The sequence below is a fragment of the Myxocyprinus asiaticus genome, chromosome 22 (assembly GCF_019703515.2).
Source record: "Myxocyprinus asiaticus isolate MX2 ecotype Aquarium Trade chromosome 22, UBuf_Myxa_2, whole genome shotgun sequence".
NCBI lineage: Eukaryota > Metazoa > Chordata > Actinopteri > Cypriniformes > Catostomidae > Myxocyprinus > Myxocyprinus asiaticus.
Genome location: NC_059365.1, coordinates 20,072,645 through 20,094,412, shown reverse-complemented (window position 1 = coordinate 20,094,412; position 21,768 = coordinate 20,072,645). Strand labels below are relative to the sequence as shown.

General features: G+C 37.8%; 1 protein-coding gene across 7 annotated transcripts in view; it reads left to right on the top strand.

Annotated features, from left to right (window-relative positions):
• The window catches only part of LOC127413271 (septin-6), a 35,807-nt gene extending 14,207 nt beyond the window's left edge, over positions 1-21,600 (top strand). Inside the window, exons 6-12 of one of the 7 annotated variants that reach the window (XR_007892558.1) lie at positions 2,151-2,247; positions 3,368-3,536; positions 3,666-3,798; positions 7,054-7,244; positions 15,628-15,673; positions 16,533-16,601; positions 16,638-17,307. Coding sequence is in view for 4 of the 7 variants with exons in the window: in XM_051650263.1 (XP_051506223.1) it covers positions 2,151-2,247; positions 3,368-3,536; positions 3,666-3,798; positions 7,054-7,244; positions 18,065-18,089 (615 nt within the window). In the remaining 3 variants the exon portion in view is untranslated. The other 6 variants (XR_007892557.1, XR_007892559.1, XM_051650266.1 and 3 more) reach the window with 6 other exon arrangements.
• Positions 21,601-21,768: the final 168 nt, after the last annotated feature.

Genomic DNA, 21,768 nt, shown 5'->3' with positions numbered 1-21,768 from the left:
ACAATACTGGTTAACCATAGGTGCCAAGGATTATTGATCTCAGGACACATCCCACTCAGATATATACAGTATGTGCCCTAGAGGTCTGCACAGGTCTTAAAATGAAACCCGACCCATAGCTGAGACCGTGTGACCGAACCCTACCCAAGCGGTACCATCAGATTTTAAGCCTGACCCCTCTCTTTATATTTTCTTCTTCTCTTTATAAATACTACTGCAGTCCTTTGCAGCCTGAACTTCTTCACAACATCTAATCTTTGTGACACCTGCACTAAAAGAAGCTAGACACAGTGCAACAAATCAAATTAGAACATAGGTGTCTCAACATGCGTTTTTGAAATGTGAAGTTCTTTTTAACTTGACACTGTGTCTAAAAAATGCAAGTAGGTATAGCTGCGGGGCCTGGGTAGCTCAGCGAGTAAAGATGCTGACTACCACACCTGGAGTCACGAGTTCGAATCCAGGGCTTGCTGAGTGACCCCAGCCAGGTCTCTTAAGCTATCTCCTAAGCTGTTTGCTAGGGAGGGTAGTCACATGGGGTAACCACCTCGTGGTCGCTATAATGTGGTTCTCGCTCTCCGTGGGGTGCGTGGTGAGTTGTGCGTGGGTGCCGCGGAGAATAGTGTGAAGCCTCCACACGCTATGTCTCCGTGGTAACGCACTCAACAAGCCACGTGATAAGATGCGTGGATTGACGGTCTCAGACGCGGAGGTAACTTAGATTCGTCCTCCGCCACCCGGATTGAGGCGAGTCACTACGCCACTACGAGGACTTAGAGCACATTGGGAATTGGGCATTCCAAATTGGGGAGAAAAGGGGAGGAAAAAAAAAACAAAAGTAGGTATCTCAAAATGAAGGCAGAATCTCTAAAAGAGGGTGGGGTTACTCAAGAGGGGGTGTGGTTACTCGAAATTGGGGTTGTGCCAACTCCAAAAGGAGGTGTCAATTCCACTCACAGTTAGGGTTAGGGGGTTACTCAAGAGGGGGTGTGGTTACTCGAAATTGGGGTTGTGCCAACTCCAAAAGGAGGTGTCAATTCCACTCACAGTTAGGGTTAGGGAAAGGGTTGGGTTAGGGGCTCCCTATACCTTTACTGGTGGTTTGGAGCTCTGCCTGCAGCTATATCCTTCTCAAAATAATGTGGCGGTCCTGCATGAGATGCAAAGTAAACAGTGTTTACATAGGAAAACAATGGAAAATCAGAGCAGACGTGTGTAAAAACACGTACGGTTTGAACGGCCCCTGACTCGTCCATTCACGCATGTCTGTGAGTGAGAGCACGAAGCAAGTTGAGTAGGCCAGTTTGACCCAAACCTGGTGGTTTTTCAGGTCCCGTCGGCCCGGATTGGGATACAGACCTCTAATGTGCCCTCAGATATACATTTCTCAGTGATTTCACAGGCACTTCCTGCTTTTAAATATTATCTTAACAAAGTTATAGCATTATGAGGGCTTTGCCCTCTTGAAGTGCATTTGACACTGAGTCATAGTGTTCAAGTAGAAAGGAGGATGTTGTGTTGTTCCTCTCTCATAGGATTGGCAATGCTTAAATTATTAGGCTAAACAAATAATGTAGTGTATGGGGGGAAGATTCAACATTTCCTGCACTTTTTTAATCTGTCAAATAATACATTCAGTTTTACTTTTTATGAGGCAAAAAGTGTTTTCGAAGGATGACATCTCCTTCAGTGTGATATGAAATACTCCATTTTAGACTATTTTAAACAGCATTTTGCTAATTATTTTATAATGCATGCAGTTTTTTTTTTTTATATCCTCATATTAATTTAGATACTACATGAAATAATTGTTACATGGCAAAACTATTTAAAATGAACTAGTGAAGTCAAAAACTAAAAATTTTGAAAAATCTAAATAAATGGTTATCTAAAGTATAACACTTTTTTCCCCTTATAAATTCATGTACATTTCAAATCTCGATGCTGATTAAAAAAAAGTCCATGGACCAGTTATGTTTCAACAACCCATGTATGATTGTACATGCATTTATATAGACTTACATGCACTAACATGGATATAAATGCTGTCACCATGTGTGTTACTGTAAGAATTTTAAATTGGTAGCGGTATGTTTTTCTGCCACTAAATGATTTGCTTGTGGGGTTTTGTGCATGTGTATGCTTTATAGGGTCATTTGCCTTTTGCGGTGGTGGGAAGCACTGAGGAAGTGAAGATTGGGAACAAGATGGTGCGAGCACGGCAGTACCCTTGGGGAACCGTCCAGGGTAAGTGCTGGTCACGTCTTCTAGAGGAAATGACATTGAGCTCTTCCCTCTGTTTAGCCATGGCTTCTTTGTTCAGGCTATCCAAACCCATCCCGTCCCTCCCTTACAGCAGTTTTGGGTGTTGACACTCCCTCTCAACACTTGTCTGACTTTTACATATTTTTATACGTTTAAACTCAGGGCTGAAAAATAATGTCTTAAAGCAATAGTTCACCCAAAAATAGTTTACCCAAGCAACACGAAAAGTAAATCCCTATAATATAAGTATGCTATGTTGTCTTGTCCTTTGTCTAAAAACTGTGGATATACAGTACAGTGATAGTCAATAGCCATGTTCTCTGAGCCGTGCAAGTCCAGTTTACGTCATTCACATTTTGTCCTGTCAGTCCATATCACTGTGTATTATATGACACTTAGAGGTTTGATTTGTACCATAACTGAAGCAGTACTGTGACTGTCCTTGGGCTGTCTGTGACATCACTCTGAATCTCTCTCTGCCGATGCATGAGGCCTCAGGGTGGCTCATGTGGGCTTGCTTTGTTTAGCCTGCTGTAAGGTCGACCTGATTGAGGAAAAATATGGATGTATGTGATGTGAGTGTGTTTCATGCACCCCTGCTGCTATGCGTCATGTGTTTACTCGTGATTTATGGCACAGCTGAGTGGTATGCATACATAGTTTACTAGAAAAAAGGGAAATATATTAAAACAATGTACTAAGGGATACAGAATGTACTAAGACAGTATATCAGCCAGCATGTTTACATATTGAACAGCTTTAAATCAAAACATAATATTTGACTCAGAATGATGTAGTTATTGTAGGGCAAATGCTCTATTTACAGTTGGTCACAGTTGTACAGATTGATTATTAAAGGAATGTTCTGGGTTGAATGCAAGTTAAGCTCTATACAGCATTTGTGGCATAATGTCAATTACTAAAGAAAATAATTTTGTATAGTTTTTAATAAAGGTCATCTCTCTTTTTTCTTGTTTGTATCAGTGGTATGAAATTAAAGTTGTAATTGGTGTGTAAATTATATCCAGGAGAAGATTGTTCCCTTCTCATTTTACAATAGAACTGATGATACACAGTAAATATTGTGTTTTGTGTTTTCCAGTGGAGAACGAGAATCACTGTGATTTCGTGAAGCTGAGGGAGATGCTGATCAGGGTGAACATGGAGGACCTGCGAGAGCAGACCCACACACGCCACTATGAGCTCTACCGACGCTGCAAGCTGGAGGAGATGGGATTCAAAGACACCGACCCCGACAGCAAACCCTTCAGGTGATGAGGGCCTCAATCACACCAGCTGCTCTGAAAAGTCTTAAAGTGCTCCAAACCTTTGGCTTCCTGTCACATTAAGATAAGTAATCTACATTATAGGCATAAATAAAAGGTTTGTATTGTGTTCAGCCTCCAGGAAACATACGAGGCCAAGAGGAATGAGTTCATGGGTGAGCTGCAGAAGAAAGAGGAGGAGATGAGGCAGATGTTTGTCCAGAGAGTCAAAGAGAAGGAGGCAGAGCTGAAAGAGGCAGAGAAGGAGGTTTGTTTGTTTATTTGCGAGTGTAGTCTATAATTATGGTTACAATGTCAAACATAGCCAGAGTATTGCACAAGGCTAACATTGCATAATTTGTAGCTATTTATTCAATTAAATGCAATCAGACAGCAATTAAACCCCTTAAGCTCTGTTTGACCTGCCAGTGGGTCCAAAGGGGGGCACTATAATGTGAAAAAAGTTTACGCTTAAAACGTTAAAGTTTCCGTATACTTAAGTCAGCCATATGAGGTATCATTTGAAAGCTTAGAATTGGAACTTTTCAGAGATAACATCACTTCTGCATTTATGGTACATAAAATAACAAAATAAGGCCTCAAATTATCAATAACCCGCTCCATGCGTATGCGCGCCACTCAACTGCTCACGGCCCAAGCAGATGCTCCGCTCAAGTACCACTCACGCTCACTGGTAAAAAAGCGTAGGCTCAAATCCCGCTCAAGCACGTACACAGGGGGTCGCTACAGTGGCCCGAGCAACTTCCCCTTTGCCTACATGGGCTGAGGTGAAATATAGACTATATTAATCAAATGATTAATAATTTACACATCTGAAATTATGTGATTGTATTGTTGTGCTTTTGTATATAAAATCTCGGTGTTTATTTTGGACTGGTTTACAACGGCTGTTAGATAATCAGGTCTACCAGACCTTCCTTATCATTTGTAATCTGTCAGATATTTCTCTGTTAGCACATATGTCATTGAACATCTTCAAATAATGCCATAACATATGTTTTCAGTTCTATTTACCATTATTTACTTTAAACAGTTAATCAAACACAACTCTACAAGTGATAAAACGTGTGTTGGCACGGAAACTCGCATACACGCAAATTTGCGCTTTTCAGTTTAAACTGGACCCGAGTGATACAGCCAACCCAGAAAAATAAAATTTTTTCCAACTTTAAAGTTTGTTCGAGTCGTTTATGGCAATAATGAAAATATGGACTGATACCAGGAAAAATATTGCAGGTAAAAGTGAAATTCATAATTGTTTTTCAGTTGTCTCCACGGAATGATTATACTGTAGATTTGATACATTAATAAGTTTCTGATTTAATACTATCAGACTTTGGGTCTGTAAATTAAAATGAGCAATTTCTCATCCTAATTTTCTGTTCAGTTTTAAAAGGTTTAAGTTATCCAGAAAAGAGCAGTGAATGTTTTTCTCTTTTTCAGTGTTGTTGCTATATTAATATTACCTACACTTTTATAGGCTTTGTACGAATCATATGCAATCTAAAGGACTGTGGTTATTTATATAATTATTATTATATTAGTAGATACCATATGCCCCCTTTGTTTTTCCTTGATATTTTTAAAGCATTATAAAGTGAATCTGGACTTGATATGCATCAAACAATCATGCTCTTTATATGTACAGCAAGGTTTAACCATGAATTTAACAAATAAAAAAATATTTGTCCTGCATAAAGTGAGATTTTGTCCATATATATATATATATATATATATATATATATATATATATATATATATATATATATATATATTAGATGAAATAATGTTTAATGATCCCAAAACAAATAAAAATTATTTAATTCACAAATTACACTGCCTTCATTTAAGAAAAGGTTTTTTTTCTAATGCACAATCATTTATAGCTTTTTTCTCTGCGTATGAATGCAGCAAGCGATGTCGAAGATGTAATCTGCAACCACTAATCTAGAGTACGTTTTTTAATGTTTCACTTATCGTTAAGGTGTGGATTTGGCTTTTGGAAACTGATCAGTAGTTATGTGCCACTTTATCCCGAAGCAGAAATCGAAAGCAACAGGTGGTCGATTAAGTGAGATAATTCTGCTATGAAATACTCTGTGCGAGAGGGGAAATCTTTACTAATCAAATGCTCAATTGTACAACAGAGGCATGAAAGCAGAATGCTCTGCCTGCAAATTAGGACATACTGATCTGCAAGATCATACATGTTTATTGGTTTTGATGCAGGGATTTTTTGTGTGTTCGCCGGGATTCAAGGAAAAGGCTTTGCCAATATACAGTATTGTTAAGCTTACATATTCAATTGAGGGTGCTCTAACGTTCAAATCCCCGCAGAACCGGGCCTGCATCTAGCTGGCAGCTGCACTGACATGATTGCAAAACAATAAGATACATTACTTGTCTATTAATTTATCGAATAGTAGTGTAGCCTACTAGCTCACCCTTTGCTGCACTACCATGTTCACATAGCACATCCTCGTGCTTTCTGGCAAAGTGACACGTACGATTCCAAAAGGAATATTTGCTAATCCTCACAGTCTCTCCACACTCCCGATTTCCTCGTTCTTAACTTTTGATTTATACTTTGCATTTATTTAGGCTATAAGGTTTGCAACTTCACTAAAACAATGTTTGAGCTCCATAACCTCAGGCCTATTGCTTATTTCGCAGATTCCCAAACCAGCATATCACGAAGCACATTCTGGGTTGAGCGAGCGGCACTGCGCAGCCTGACCGAGCGGAGTGGAAGCTTCAAAAAGGCGCTCTCCGCTCAGGTGGAATTATCACTGCTCTGCTCAACGCTCCGCTCTTGCTCCACTCCGCTCACATGCTGTGCCTAATACCACATAGAGTTTGATAGATTTTCAAAAGAATCACAAAGTGAAATATGATTTCTGTAAGTCATCAAATACAGACGTCTCTTATGCACCGATCACTGCTGCTGTAAGCCCCAAATAGCAAAATTTTTTATATCTGCTTTTACCTTAGGCAGTTTTCTAACAAACAAGACTTTTTTTACCTGTCTGTAGACTTGCTTGGCTGAATAATCTAATCTAATGTAATATTTTGTCCAGAGCAAAAATACCATCCAGCAGGAAAAGCATGATAAACAAATCATCAGAAAAATATGTTTTTGACTATTGATGATAAAATGTATCATCACAAAGGGGAGGATCTCTGCTTTCTAATGACTCTGAGATCCGTGAGCTTCTAGTCCACTCAAAGGCCGAGATATTCGATGCATTCTGAAAAAAGAAGACCAGTTTTTTGCATTTAGTCCACAGTAGTGTGAATGGTGAGCTTTTAAATTTGAGTGTGAAAAATTGTGAGCAGCAGCCAAAAAATGCACTGAGTTTAAGGGGTTAAACAGAGTTTACTCTTTTATATAGACTATTTCACAGTAGATGTAATGCTTTGTTTGTGTAGTGATGCTTATACGATAGTGTAAATTTTAAATTAAAGCAAACTTTAATTTGACTCTGTGGTATTCACATCACAGCTTCATGAAAAGTTTGACCGTCTCAAGAAGCTTCACCAGGATGAGAAGAAGAAACTGGAGGACAAAAAGAAGTCTTTTGACGATGAGCTCAACAGCTTCAAGCAGAAGAAGACAGCAGCAGAGCTGCTGCAGTCCCAGGCCCAGCAGGCAGGGGGCTCCACCACACTCAAGAGGGAAAAAGAGAGGAAAAAGTAAGTATTGACCCCTAAATGGTCCCTAAACTTCATATTTTTTAAAAGTATAATAATCCTTGCAGTTAGTTACATTTATAGTATTCTTCAGTCTGTATTTCAGTTATGGTAAAAAGCCAGAGCATAATTGTGACTTTACACAACCCAGTCTGGTGTTCGGTATCTTAAATGGAGAACACACATTTTACGCAGTAAAGGTGCTTTATGTGGAAGGAATTAACCAAAAGAGCTCCATTACTGCTGAGATTTAGAGCAGCTCACACTATTAATGTTCAATTCAGAAGTGTAATGAATTGCTTTTTATACAATCTTAAAATTAAGAATATGAAGGTTGAATAGATGTAGGTATTTTATGAAGGGAATGACTCAAATTGTTTTTGATTTGTAAAATGAAATTATAGCCAATCTAAAAAAAGAGATATCAGCTCCTTATAATTAACAGTACAAGACTACAGTTGAAATCAGAAGTTTACATACACCTTAGCCAAATACATTTAAACTCAGTTTTTCACAATTCCTGACATTTAATCGTAGAAAACATTCCCTGTCTTATGTCAGTTAGGATCACTACTTTATTTTAATTATGTGAAATGTCAGAATAATAGCAGAGAGAATGATTTATTTCAGCTTTTATTTCTTTCATCACATTCCCAGTGGGTCAGAAGTTTTCATACAGTTTGTTAGTATTTGGTAGCATTGCCTTTAAATTGTTTGTACTTGTGTCAGAATGTTTTGGGTAGCCTTCCACAAGCTTCTCGCAATAAGTTGCCAGAATTTTGACCCATTCCACCAGACAGAACTGGTGTAACTGGGTCAGGTTTGTAGGCCTCCTTGCTCGCACACGCTTTTTCAGTTCTGCCCGCAAATTTCTGTCGGATTCAGGTCAGGCCTTTGTGATGGCCACTCCAATACCTTGACTTTGTTGTCCTTAAGCCATTTTGCCACAAATTTGAAGGTATGCTTGGGGTCATTGTCCATTTGGAAGACACATTTGCGACCGAGCTTTAACTTCCTGGCTGATGTCTTGATGTTGCTTCAATATATTCACATAATTTTCCTTCCTCATGATGCCATCTATTTTGTGAAGTGCACCAGTCCCTCCTGCAGCAAAGCACCCCCACAACATGACGCTGTCACCCCCATGCTTCATGGTTAGGATGGTGTTCTTTGGATTGCAAGCCTCACCCTTTTATGGCAAAACAGTCCAATTTTTGTTTCATTAGACCAGAGGACATTTCTCCAAAAAGTAGGATCTTTGTCCCCATGTGCACTTGCAAACTGTAGTCTGGCTTTTTTGTGGCGGTTTTGAAGCAGTGACTTCTTCCTTGCTGAACAGCTTTTCAGGTTATGTCGATATAGGACACGTTTTACTGTGGATATTGATACTTGTCTACCTGTTTCCTCCAGCATCTTCACAAGGTCCTTTGCTGTTGTTCTGGGATTGATTTGCACTTTTCGCACCAAACTATGTTCCTCTCTAGGAGACAGAATGCGTCACCTTCCTGAGCGGTATGATGGCTGCATGGTCCCATGGTGTTTATACTTGGGTATTATTGTTTGTACAGATGAACGTGGTACCTTCAGGCATTTGGAAATTGCTTCCAAGGATGAACCAGACTTGTGGAGGTCCACAATTTTTTTTTAGGTCTTTGCTGATTTCTTTTGATTTTCCCATGATGTCAAGCAAAGAGGCACTGAGTTTGAAGGTAGGCCTTAAAATACATCCACAGGTACACCTCCTATCAGAAGCTAATTGTCTAAAGGCTTGACATCATTTTCTGAAATTTTCCAAGCTGCATAAAGGCACAGTTAACTTAGTGTATGTAAACTTCTGACCCACTGGAATTGTGATATAGTCAATTAAAACAATCTGAAACAATCTGTCTGTAAACAATTGTTGAAAAATTACTCGTGTCATGCACAAAGTCCTAAATGACTTGCCAAAACTATAGTTTGCTAATATGAAATCTGTGGAGTGGTTAAAAACAATGAGTTTTAATGACTTCAAACTAAGTGTATGTAAACTTCTGACTTCAACTGTACATTCACTTGTTATCACAAGATTGTGTACATTAAATCTGATATGAGCTCATATTTCAAACCTATAGAATAATTTCATGCCATACTTTTTTGTTGCACCCTGTAAGCCCGGACAAGTTAATTGAACTTAAAAAAAAATGTATGAAAACTCATTGTCCTAAAAAAAGTTAATTTTTCTGTGGTAAAAAAGTTGTGTTGACTCAACTTAGTTCTGTTATCTTTGCTTTGACTCAAGTTACATTGATATAAAAATATACATTTTGTAACTTAAAGTTTTGAGACAACAGATTCAAAGAGACAACAACTGTTTGATTTAAGGAATGTAGACGTGACCTGTCTTGTTCAAATAACAAGAATATAATTAATTTAACTTGTTTTTTTAAACACTCTTGCACTTAATAGCAAAATTTGTGCAAAGTAAAATCTTTGCCTTTTAAGGCATTAGCTAATTTCAAGGCAAACGGAGTATGTGATGACTAGTGAGGGGGGCACATATGAGATATGCGATAAGCGATGCGGAGACACCTATTTTAGTTGATTCAACAGATTTGATTTGGCAAATATGCTTGTTTTTTTTGTTGTTGTTGTAATTAAAATTTTTTATTGATTCATATATATACACCGCAAAGAAAAACCCAACACATACAATGAATCAACATTTCACATTCAAACCCCACTAATATCCCTCCTCATTCACCAACCCCACCCTGAACCCCAATGAACACCCCTGTGAGCCCACATAATAACACACACAACCAAAACAAAAATAGCAAACAAAAAAGAAAATATAATAAACCTACATAATTAAACTAAACAACACTCTCCACATCCCCTCCCCGAGAGTCCCCCAAAAAAACTAAATAATTGCCCCATTTCATAACAAATAAATCCCAAAACCCCAGCCTTCTACTTACCCCTTCCTCGAAAGCAGCCACCCTCCCCATTTCCACACACCACTCTGAAAAACAGGGCGCTCCATCTGACTTCCATCCCCTTAAAATTATTTGCCTGCTGATCATGAGACTGGTCAGAACCCAATTTTTAATGTGATTATCCCCCAAATTTATGACTGCCCCATCACCCAAAATACAGAGTCTGGGACATAGTAAAATTTTAGTGCTCAAAACATCACACAACTTTGAAATTTCAACCAAAATTCTTGAATCTTAGCACACCAGCAAAAAACATGGATTGTGTTACCATCTTCTGATTGGCATCGCCAGCATGTGGGTGTGTCTTTAAAACCAAGCCTATATAATCTAGAGGGGGTCCAATAGAATCTATATAATATCTTGAATTGCATAAGGCAAACCCTTGCATCTTTAGATGTAGACTTGACATTTTTTAGAATCCTAGCCCACACTTCCTCCTCCAATACCAAGTTTAAATCTTTCTCCCATAATCTCTTGACAGATGTTAAAGCTCCATCCCCCAGACTCTGAATTAACAGGAAGTAATACACTGGTGCCTCATGACCTTTTCCAAAAGCAGTAATCACCTCTCATTAGAGTATCTGCCACTTTAGGGGGGTGTGAGCTACTCCCAAAAATATTTCAGAGCAGGTGGCGCAGCTGTAAACACCTAGAACTGAGGTCTGGGAATCTCAAAGTGTTGAACCAAATTTTCAAAAGATTTAAACACTCCACTCTCATATAGTGCAGCAACCCCCCTCACAATCCACTCTGACCAGTAGAAAGGGGACCTTTCAATACAAAATTTAGGGTTCAAACATATGCTCAAGGCAACATTTAAATAAATGTCCGAATTAAAATCTCTGGACACTTCCTGTTCAATACAAAACCAGGGAGGGGCTCTCTCAGGTGGAAGCGACCAATGAGCCAAATTTCTGAGACAGAAAGAATGAATGAATGAATGAACGTTACATTTATATAGTGCTTTTCTGAGACTACACTCAAAGCGCTTTACACAGTGAACAGGGGACTCTCCTCAACCACCACCATTGTGCAGCATCCACCTGGATGATGCGATGACAGCCATAGTGCGCCAGTATGCTCACCACACACCAGCTTTTGGTGAAGGGGAGAGAGTAGAGTGATAGTCAATTAATGGATGGGGATTATTAGGAAGCCATGACTGATAAGGACCAATGTGGGGAATTTAGCCAGGACACCGGGGTTACACTCCTACTCTTTTCAAGAAGTATCCTGGGATTTTTAATGACCACAGAGAGTCAGGACCTCGGTTTAACGTCTCATCCGAAGGACGGTGCCTTTTTACAGTATAGTGTCCCCATCACTATACTGGGTGAGCACCCCCTGCTGGACTCCCTAATACCTCTTCCAGCAGCAACCTTAGTTTTCCCAGGAGGTCTCCCATCAAGATACTGACCAGGCTTAACGCTGCATAATATGCATAATAATAAAACAAAATCTTGGGTAGGCCTAGCCTACCTTTGTCAGATGGCCTATGTAACTTATTAAAATGTAATCTGGGATGTTTACCATTCCAAACGAAGGACTTTGCTTTATATTGCTTAAAATAAGAGAGGGGGACATCTACAGGGAGAGACTGTAACAAGTAATTAAATTTTGGAATACAATTAATTTTAATAACATTAACCTTCTGAATCATAGATAAATGTTATGAAGCCCACCTGCCCACATCGCTCAAACCTTTTAATTAAGGGGTCAAAATTAACTCTGACTAAATCAGACAAATTTGCTGGGAATAAAATGCCCAAATACTTAATGCCCGGTTTGGGCCACTGGAAGGCACCCGGCTGGAAAGCCGTTACTGGGCAGTACGCTGTCAGAGCCAAAGCTTCGGATTTAGACCAATTGACTTTGTATCCTGAGAACTTAGAAAAGGAATGAATAATTCTGTGGGGGCAAGGCATAGATCTAGTGGGGTCGGAGACAAATAACAAAATATCATCTGCGTAAAGCAAAAGCTTATGCGCCATATCTCCCGCCACCACCCCTGGACAATCATCCTCCTTTCTTATCGCAGCTGCTAATGGTTCCAGGGCAAAACAGAACAATAATGGGGAAAGAGGGCAACCCTGCTGAGTGCCCCTATCCATAATCTGAAATGAATCCACTTCTAACAAAAGTGGATCCAGTTCTGTAGCATAAGATCTAAAAAACTTGGCGGCAAAGCCATCTGGCCCCGGAGCCTTGCCTGTAGGCAAGGCCTTAATTACCTCGCTAAGCTCCTCCAAGGTTATCTCAGAATCAATAGAATTTTTTTGCTCCCTCGTCAGTTTAGGGAGTTCTAATGGTTCCACAAAATGTCTAATATCCTCAGTAGACGAAGACGTGGAACTGTAAAGATCAAGATAGAATTCTTTAAAAGCATTATTAATATCAATGGCTGAGGTAAATATCTTACCACCAGCAGATTTCACTGAGGGAATGGTAGAAAAAGACATTCTGCTTTATATATCTAGCCAAAAGCTTCCCTGCTTTGTTCCCCGACTCAAAGTATGACTGTCTTGCCTTGAATAGCCAAAACTTCACCTTCCGTGGCAAAATAGTCTTTATATCTGTATTTCAATCGGGTCAATTCTCTGAGGCCATCAGACGACATTCAGAGCTTCAGCTCTGCCTCGGCACTTTTAATATTCCCTTCCAACTCCACGAGTTCTCTTGCTTTGGATTTTTTGATGAGTGAGGCATACTGTATGATCCAGCCCCTAAGAACTGCCTTAAGTGCCTCCCAAGACATGCCCACAGAGGATACTGAGGACCAGATGGTCTCCATATAGACATTGATTTAAGCCTTTAACATTTGTTGGAATTCAAGATTTTGCAAAAGGGATACATTAAAGTGGCAACTATATGCTTTCTTTTTCTCCGTATGTGGCTCACCAGGGTGTGATCTGAGACTAAGATGTTTCCAATTGAGCAATTCACTACAGAAGAAATGAGGGACTTAAATATAAATAAAAAAATCTATTCTAGAATAAATCTTATGGGCTGTTGAAAAAAAATGTATAGTCCCTACCAGATGGGTTCAAAAGTCTCCAAATATCTGTAAGACCAAGAATTTTACACATCCTATGAAGCATCAGTGTTGCTCTAGGGGGCTTGCACACTTTTGCTTCACTATGATCAAGGACTGAGTCATCAAAAGATTAAAGTCTCCTCCCAATATTATATCATGAGGGGTGCCAGCGGCTTGCAACATCCCTTCAAGATTTATTAAAAAGCCCTGATCCTGTGCGTAAATATTAGCCAAAATCAACCTTTGCCGCTGAATTTCTGCTAAAACAATAATGATTCTTCCTAATTTATCTTTAATCTGTTTGAGACATTTTAATTGTAGATGTTTACTTATCAGTGTAATGACTTTCCTGCTCTTATTGTGCCAGCACTAAAGAAAACATGTCCACCCCATATCTTTCCAAATTTTTCAGCTTCCTGTGGGTAAAGATGCGATTCTTGAAGAAACACTAAATCATATTTCTTACATTTAAGAAAAGAAAGAAATCATATTAACATTTGACATTTTGACATGTTAGAAATAATAGATTGTCAATTTTTTTTAAAATTTCTTTTTTATAAAAAAACACATTCCCCATTAGTACAGCAATCAAACTCCGAACTTCCCCTTGAACCAAACAAACAGAAAAAAGAAAAATGTGTGCATTAACCCCACGCACGACAGCGCCAACTGCCGTCCATCCCTCCAAACTCAAACAGTCCATGTACGCCTACGAGAGCCCCCGCGACAACTTTGCCATCGGATTGCTCAAGTCCAGTTCTGTACAAATTATGTGAGACAGAATTACATAACAGAAAATAATCTATAAAACAAACTCCAGCCAATAGGCAAAATAAACACAAAGAACGTGTAGATTAATTTACAAATCTGTATCGAAGGTGTGTTCCTCCACAAAACAAGCTCCAGCTGCTAGCGGAACCAGCACAAAAAAAACAAAAAAAAAAATCAGTTCAGTTTCCTCAGACAGTCAAACGAATGTTCAGTGAGCCGGCTGTTCATGAGTGCAGCAGATGACTTAATCCTTCCAATGTCCTGCAAAAAATAATCCACAAAACAAACTCCAGCCAATAGGAGGCATAAACACAAGGAACATGCAGATTCATCCACAACTGTCCTGAAGGAGTGTTATTCCACAAAACAAACTCCAGCTGCTAGGCAGAACCAGCACAAAAAGAAACAAGAAAGGGATATAATTTTGGTATTGGTACAGCTAGACTGAATCAGATCTCAAAATACATTGCTTCTATTATGCTGGTAATCACTCATGGTTGTGTATTCAAGCTGATTTGCCACATTCACCTGACTATTATATGGGAAGAAGACACTTGCACTGACCAGGTTTACCTTTTTTGTTGTATTTTTTTATTATTTTTTTTTGTCTTCCACATTTTTAACTGTCTGTTTTTCCCTTTAAGCTTCTTGTTTGTTCGCACAAAGCAGCAGCACACTGCTTTAACACACAAGTTGCTCTACTTAGCCATAAAAAATACTGAGGAAACACAGATAATTCTTGGTTTTTTGAAGTTAGGAGATATACTTTTATTTTTGCAGTACATTAAGTGCAAGGACAGGCCTCAGAATGGACCAAATCCACAGTGGTGATATGATGGCATTGTGGTCTTGGTCAACACTGCAGTTTTTCTGAACCTGCATACTTTGTTTAACAGCCCAGATACCAAGCCATTAGACTACCACTTTTCTTCCACAACCCTGTGGATGATATTTATTTCTGTGTATGCTTTTAAGAAGATAAAAAAGTAGTGCCAGATAAATCCTACAGTTTTCCTCAGTTCTCATTTAGGGAACGGCATGTACAATATTCACTTTGATGTTGCATGTGCAATGGCCCCAAAAAGTATTTAAAGCCACACTTAATCATGTTATTGCTTTAGATAAAAAAAAATCACACCAAGTGGCATCTGCTGACAAATAATGCTTTGTCTTTTCCAGAGCTAACTTTACTTGGCCATTTGCACTTTTTTTTTTTTTTTTTTTAATCAACTGGTCCCAAGGTGATTTTTAGTTGATGTATGAAGTCAGTTCAGGTTCAAACAGGTGTAACCTCAGGTGCAGTTTATCACATTAAATATGGAAATTTTCCAAAAAACTTGACAAACACAAAGTGTTCAAATACTGTTTAATCTTAATGAATACTATATATTTTGTTTGTTGTAGTATAATTTAAAACCTGACAAATGTATTTTTGTGAAATGTTTTGCTTGAACTTTTTTTTATATATATCTTTGGCCACATTGTTTTAGATTTTATCTAATGCAGTGACATTCATAAGTGTGGTTTAAGTGTCCAAATATTGTTTAGGGCCTTTCTAAGGTGTTTGTACAAGTGTTATGTACGTCTCATCCATGCTGTTTTCCAGTTAACTCCTCACCTGCTCCCAGTCCTGCATGAGACACCTTATGCTGGTAAGGCTTTCAAAGTATCTCGCAATGCAGATACCCTCATTTGCATGGGGGAACTAAATTCCAAAAGCACATTTATTGATTATGGTCAATTATACTGATCTGTTTGCATTGAAGTAGAAATTACAGTGTTTCCTAATTGCACTTTAAAAGGAAGTCATTTTTGTCCTAAACACTGACAGTGTGAAGAATGTCTCTGTGCTAAGTAGCAGGAAATATTATGTCTCCAGTGCCAGGCAAGAGTTTATTGCACTCCCTGTGATGTGCGGCCATCTGCCATCTGAATCCATAACAATCTGCTGTTGTTTGCACTCCACTGCTCTTCCATGATTTCACACAAAAGAGCCTTTAATGGTCCAGCTCCTACAGCTGGGTCACACTAGTCCACCACTTGGCCTTAAAATAATGCTGTTGTTGAACAAGCTATACATCACTGCACATCTTTGCCTTCATAATGTCTCAATGCAATACAATTGTTAGTTTGTTAGTTAATAATATTTATTCAACCAGGATAAAATCTCATTGAAATGCAAGTGACCTTGCCAGGAGGCAGCAAAAGACACAACAACAATGGGTCATGGGTAGTGTTAGTGATAACTCGAGTTGACATTGGGGAAATCCCACATGCTAAAGTTGACAATTCATTCAAATATAACAGAAAAGAAATGTAATAATCAATTTTATCCAGCACAAAGAGAGACTGATTATAAGCCTTACCACATACACCCTCTGCACCCTCTTTCAACTGTTTTAACATATGGCATGACTCACATTTTGGATCGTTCTCTTTGTTAATGTGTGAATACAACAGTGTGATTGTAACCTGTAGGGAACAATAATCTTCCTTCTCTCTCATTTCCAGTTCAGGATTCCTGTAGAAAGTGCTCCCCCTGCCCGCTGTGAATGAGTTCTCCCCCCTCAGTGTTCCTGTACCATGCTGTTCCCGTCCCCCCCCCTCCTCCCCCCAGTTTCACGCATAACACTGAGGAGGAATATTAACTGTGAATGGAATTCTTCATTTAGATTTTTTGATACGTTAGCTTTTTTTTATTTTTTAAATGCCATTGTTTCGTCGTCTTTGTTTTACTTGCTTTTTATGATGCCGTAGTTATATTGCTTTGTTCTGCATGACTAGAGTATGATTTAACATTAACATGAGTGACTACTGTTGTGGGTAGGCAGTAGTTATTAAACAGGCTAAAATGAGACTGCCACCAATTTTTTTATTAGTGCCATACTAATAACATACATTAAAATTATTTTACTCTATTTTTCTAACTGAATAGTGAACCCTATAGTAATGCATTACTTTAGGACAATGAGTAGTAATGAACTGGTGTTTTGTCTCATTTTAGCTCAGTGCATGTCACACAGATGCTCTCTTGTCATCTGCAGCCATACCTCTATGTTTTATTTACCTGTCATTACTATGCTTGTATTGGCTTAGAAAAGCTTCATATTGGCACATTTTATACAAATGTAAGCACCTTTTTATAGTTCTTTATATTTGTGACTTTTTTCCCTCCACAAAATTACAGTATAAGTTCACGATTTCTAATCATGAAATATCAATTGCAAAGGGACCAATATCTGTATTGGTGTCCAGCACAGGTTTTCTCAAACCAAGTAATAAAGGGCATTGAATAAACATTTAAAATTGTGGGCAAAGTCATTGTGTATGAATTTCAGACAATTGATGTAATTTATGAGCAGTATTACTTATTTGCACCATTCACAGAAGTATGGGAGACATTTATTTAAAGATTGAAGAAACATAATTTGTGGGTCAAATTGCTATTTTTAATTTGGAAAACTGAACTATACTTACTGTACTTACTATACATTAAAAATACAATTCCCAAACTCACTGCTTATCCTTGACTTTAGAGAGAAGCTGGTCTCCAGTCTTAAACAGTAGTTTTGAAGCAATTCACTAAATCTTTATATTTTTAATTTAAAATAATTTAAGGTGTTTGTAGACTTTTTTTTTTTTTTTTTTCGCAATTGAAGAGGTTGCAAGAGGTGCTGGAAAGCTGTTATAAGTCATATCTAACAAAGCTTTATCTTATTTGTCTTAATATTTACTAATATTACCAAAATTGAAGGAATTTGTTCTAGCCAGCTGTTGTTGTTTTTTTACTTTGAAATTCATTTAATTTTCATTTAATAAAGTCTATTAAACAAATAATGTTCTTTCAAGCTACCATGAAGGATCCAAATTGAAAATGCCAGACTAATCAGAAAAATCTAATTGATGCTATTCATTCTCTTTTGAATGGTATGTGGAAAACATAGGTGGTACTGATGTGATCGGTATTTATCACTTTATTAACTCTCTTGCTCCCCTCCAGTCTCTCTGCTCACTGCTGTTTGTGTATTTACCTTCCTTCGCAGTAATCCCTGGCTCTGCACTGAGTAGTATCTTCACCCCAATGGCTTTGATAAGGGACCAGGCCAAGGCTAAAAGTGGGGCCGGTGTGGACCCAGTCCTCTGCGTTTCTCATATCACCTCTTATATTTACATTGTGGGCTCTTCTGCGACTCTTACTAATAATATATTTATTGTCTTTCTAAAACCTTGTGCTTTGCTTAGGGCTGGACTAATTTGCTGTGTATGTGTTGTGATGCATTTTGTAACTAATACGCTTCAAAATGTTTGCCTCTTAAGGGATGAGTGGAGTGAAAATGTAATTACTATAAAAATGTTCCAGTAAAATTGAATAAACCAACTAATTTATTCTTTTAGAAGTTAGATTAGTTTGCTCTTGATCACAATCTATCAAGACTGCACACTGAAATCCATGCGTGTTCTAAAATGAAGAGCAAATTAGAAATGAGTTTTGTGTTTAGGATGTACAGTGCATTTGAAGGAGGGCAGAAGGACTCTGTGTTCCTTTCCGCCCACATTCCGAATGCTTAATGCTTTTGGCTGGCAAAGAAAAAATCTTGAGTGCCCATTTCCCATTGACTTCCCACTGGTGCTGATGATACTTTCTCTAATCTGCATTTGTGTCTCCTCTTTCTCTAGCTTCTTTTAACTCTGTCTTGGCTGCCTGTCTGAAGAGGGGATTGCAACTTCTACAAGAAACAAAGCGTCCACTCTTTTTCCTGTCTCTCTGTCAGCCTTTTTTATTTTTAAAGTTTTAATTTTATTTAAATTTTAAAACTTTCATGCTGTCTGCCCTATAGAATATGGCCTTATGTGGACATTACATGGTATTTTTCACAAGTCACAACAAATATTAGTTCTGTTTCCCAATTAGGGCATGCTAAGCTGTCCCTCTTTACAATTTCGCTGGCGACACTAGAACCAAAGCTCTGGGTAGAAAGGCTGTGAACAAAAGGAATGCTTATGTATTTTAGTTTGTTGATGGATACACCTCAGCTTTTTACATCTATTAATATTGCCTTGCAGTCTTAATCTGTTCAATCATACAGTCATTTAGTTTTTTTTAATGGATAAATGTGTTTGTGAATGAACCCACATGGCCTCACAAAAATTAACACTGTTTACTGTGAGGATTTAACAGATACTAACTCGTTACATGTGTAAGCAGTTGAGTTTGAGTTTATTTTCACTTGTGCATCACAGTTTATGTGAAACTGAATTAATGCAGAAGATAATACAGTGGCAAGAAAAAGTATGTGAACCCTTTGGCCTTAGCTGGTTTTCTGCATTAATTGGTCATAAAATGTGATATCTTCATCAAAGTCACAACAAGCACAATGTGCTTAAGATAACAAGTAACAACACAAACAATTACAATCTTTCATGTATTTATTTAACACATCCCATTAAACATTCACAGTGCTGTGCAAAAAGTAAGTGAACCCTAGTATTTAATAACTGGTTGATCCTCTGACAGCAATAACCTCAACCAAGCGTTTCTGGTACCTGCAGATTAGACATGCATAGTGTTAAGAAGGCATTTTGGACCATTCTTCCTTACAGAACTGCTTCAGCTCAGACATATTCTTAGGATGTCTGGTGTGAACGGCTCTCTTGATGTCATTTCACAGCATCTCTATTGGGTTAAGGGCTGGCTCTGACTGGGTCACTCCAAAAGGTGTTTTTTCTTTTTTTGAAGCCATTCTGTAGTGGATTCACTTCGATGTTTAGGGACATAGGGTCAAACAATTCAACCTTAGTTTCATCATTCCACAAAACATTTTCCCAGTGGGGTTATGGAGTGTCAAGGTGGTCTTTGGAAAACTTCAGGCACGCAGCAATGTTTTTGTTGGAAAGCAGCTGCTTCCTTTGTGGTGTCCTGCCATGGACACCATGACTGTTTAATGTTTTCCGTATAGTAGACTCATGATCAGAGATGTTAACCAGTTCCAATTATTCCTTCAAGTCTTTAGCTGTCACTCTAGGGTTCTTTTTTATCTAATTGACCATTCTGTGGTGTGTCCTTTGAGTCATCTTGACTGGACGGCCACTTCTAGGGAGAGTAGCCACAGTACTAAATTGTCTCCATTTATAGACAGTTTGTCTAACTGTGGACAGATGAATATCTAAGCTTTTCGATATAACTTTGTAACACTTTCCAGCTTTATGCAAAGCAACAATTCTTGATCGTAGGTCTTCTGAGATCTCTTTTTTTGTGAGGCATAGTCCATGTCAGCAGATGCTTCTTGTGAATAGCAAACTCAAAATGTTTGAGTGCTTTTTATAAGTCAAAGTAGCTCTAACCCACACCACCAATCTCGTTTCATTAACTGGATGCCAGGTTTGCCAACTCCTGACTCTAATTAGCTTTTGTTAACGTCATAAGCCTAGGGGTTCACATACTTTTTCCAACCTACATTTGAATGATATATTCAATATGTACAAGAACAATACAATAATTTGTGTTATTAGTTCAAACAGATTGTGTTTGTTCATTATTGTAACTCAGATGAAGATCAAACCATTTTTTGATACCAATTTACAACATTAATGCAGAATAAATAGATGTCTTTAAAAAAAAAATACAACATAAAAACAGCACATAAAATAACAGCACTAGACTATGTATAAAACATTCAATATAGGTAGTGAAACTAAGTTGAGTAAGATTATCAAGACTTATCTTTATTTTGACACTGGCTGTGAAACATTGAGAAAATCCAAAGAAAATGGGCCCGCATGTTCCTGGTTGTGTTAAAATTGAGAGATGAACTATTTCATTAAATTATAATCTATTTGAAAGCATGGGGTAAATATAACTAAAATCTGAAGGTTTGTATTGTATGTTTATAATGCCCTATAACTTTTACAGGATACATTTTAAGTTTAAGTAGTCACAGTCACAGCAATATAGTTATAATTTAATTAATTTAAAATCGTATTATCCTAGAGAGTAATGGAGCACCTATTGAAATACCATGTCGGTCACATTCAGTGCCACTTTTTATATTCTTTATCTCCTTTTTTTTTTTCTTTTTCTTTGCATGCCCTGAACATATTTTTGTTTATATATGAAATATGTTTTTTTTTGCTTAAATGTGTCTTTCTTTAGACTATTTTATTATGTGTATCCTTTCCAGGTACAATGTGCATTTACATTCAATTCATAAATGTAATTTCCCATGTTGCCAAATAGTGCATTTAGATATATGTTAAAGTTGCTCATTAATTTCATTTCAGATAAGTCAGTTACGAGGTACAGACATTCACACATATGTGCAGTACATTTGACTTTTTAAGAACCTATTTTGTGTATCAATACAGAGACATGCTTTAATGAATAATGACATTATTGACAAGTGACTGTTCTCTCTGTGTGAAACATTTTGGGTGTTAAGACTGGCCTACATTTTTCTAATCATCTTCCATATTTTCCCTTCAATGTCAATTACCCCGCTCCTGTAATACCAGAAATTTGTGAAATATTTAACTGTAGTAAGATTCCATGGTGTACATTTTCAATAAAACTACATTAAAACAACTGTTTGATATTATCATCCTTACTGATATGCTGTTTTCTAACTTTCTAAATGACCCCTTTTTTTATTTGTATTACTTACACCTATAAATCTAGAACAACATGTATGAGTTAACTGATATAAAAATTTTAGTAAAAATTTTAAAACAAACGATCCTGTGTTGAAGAGCT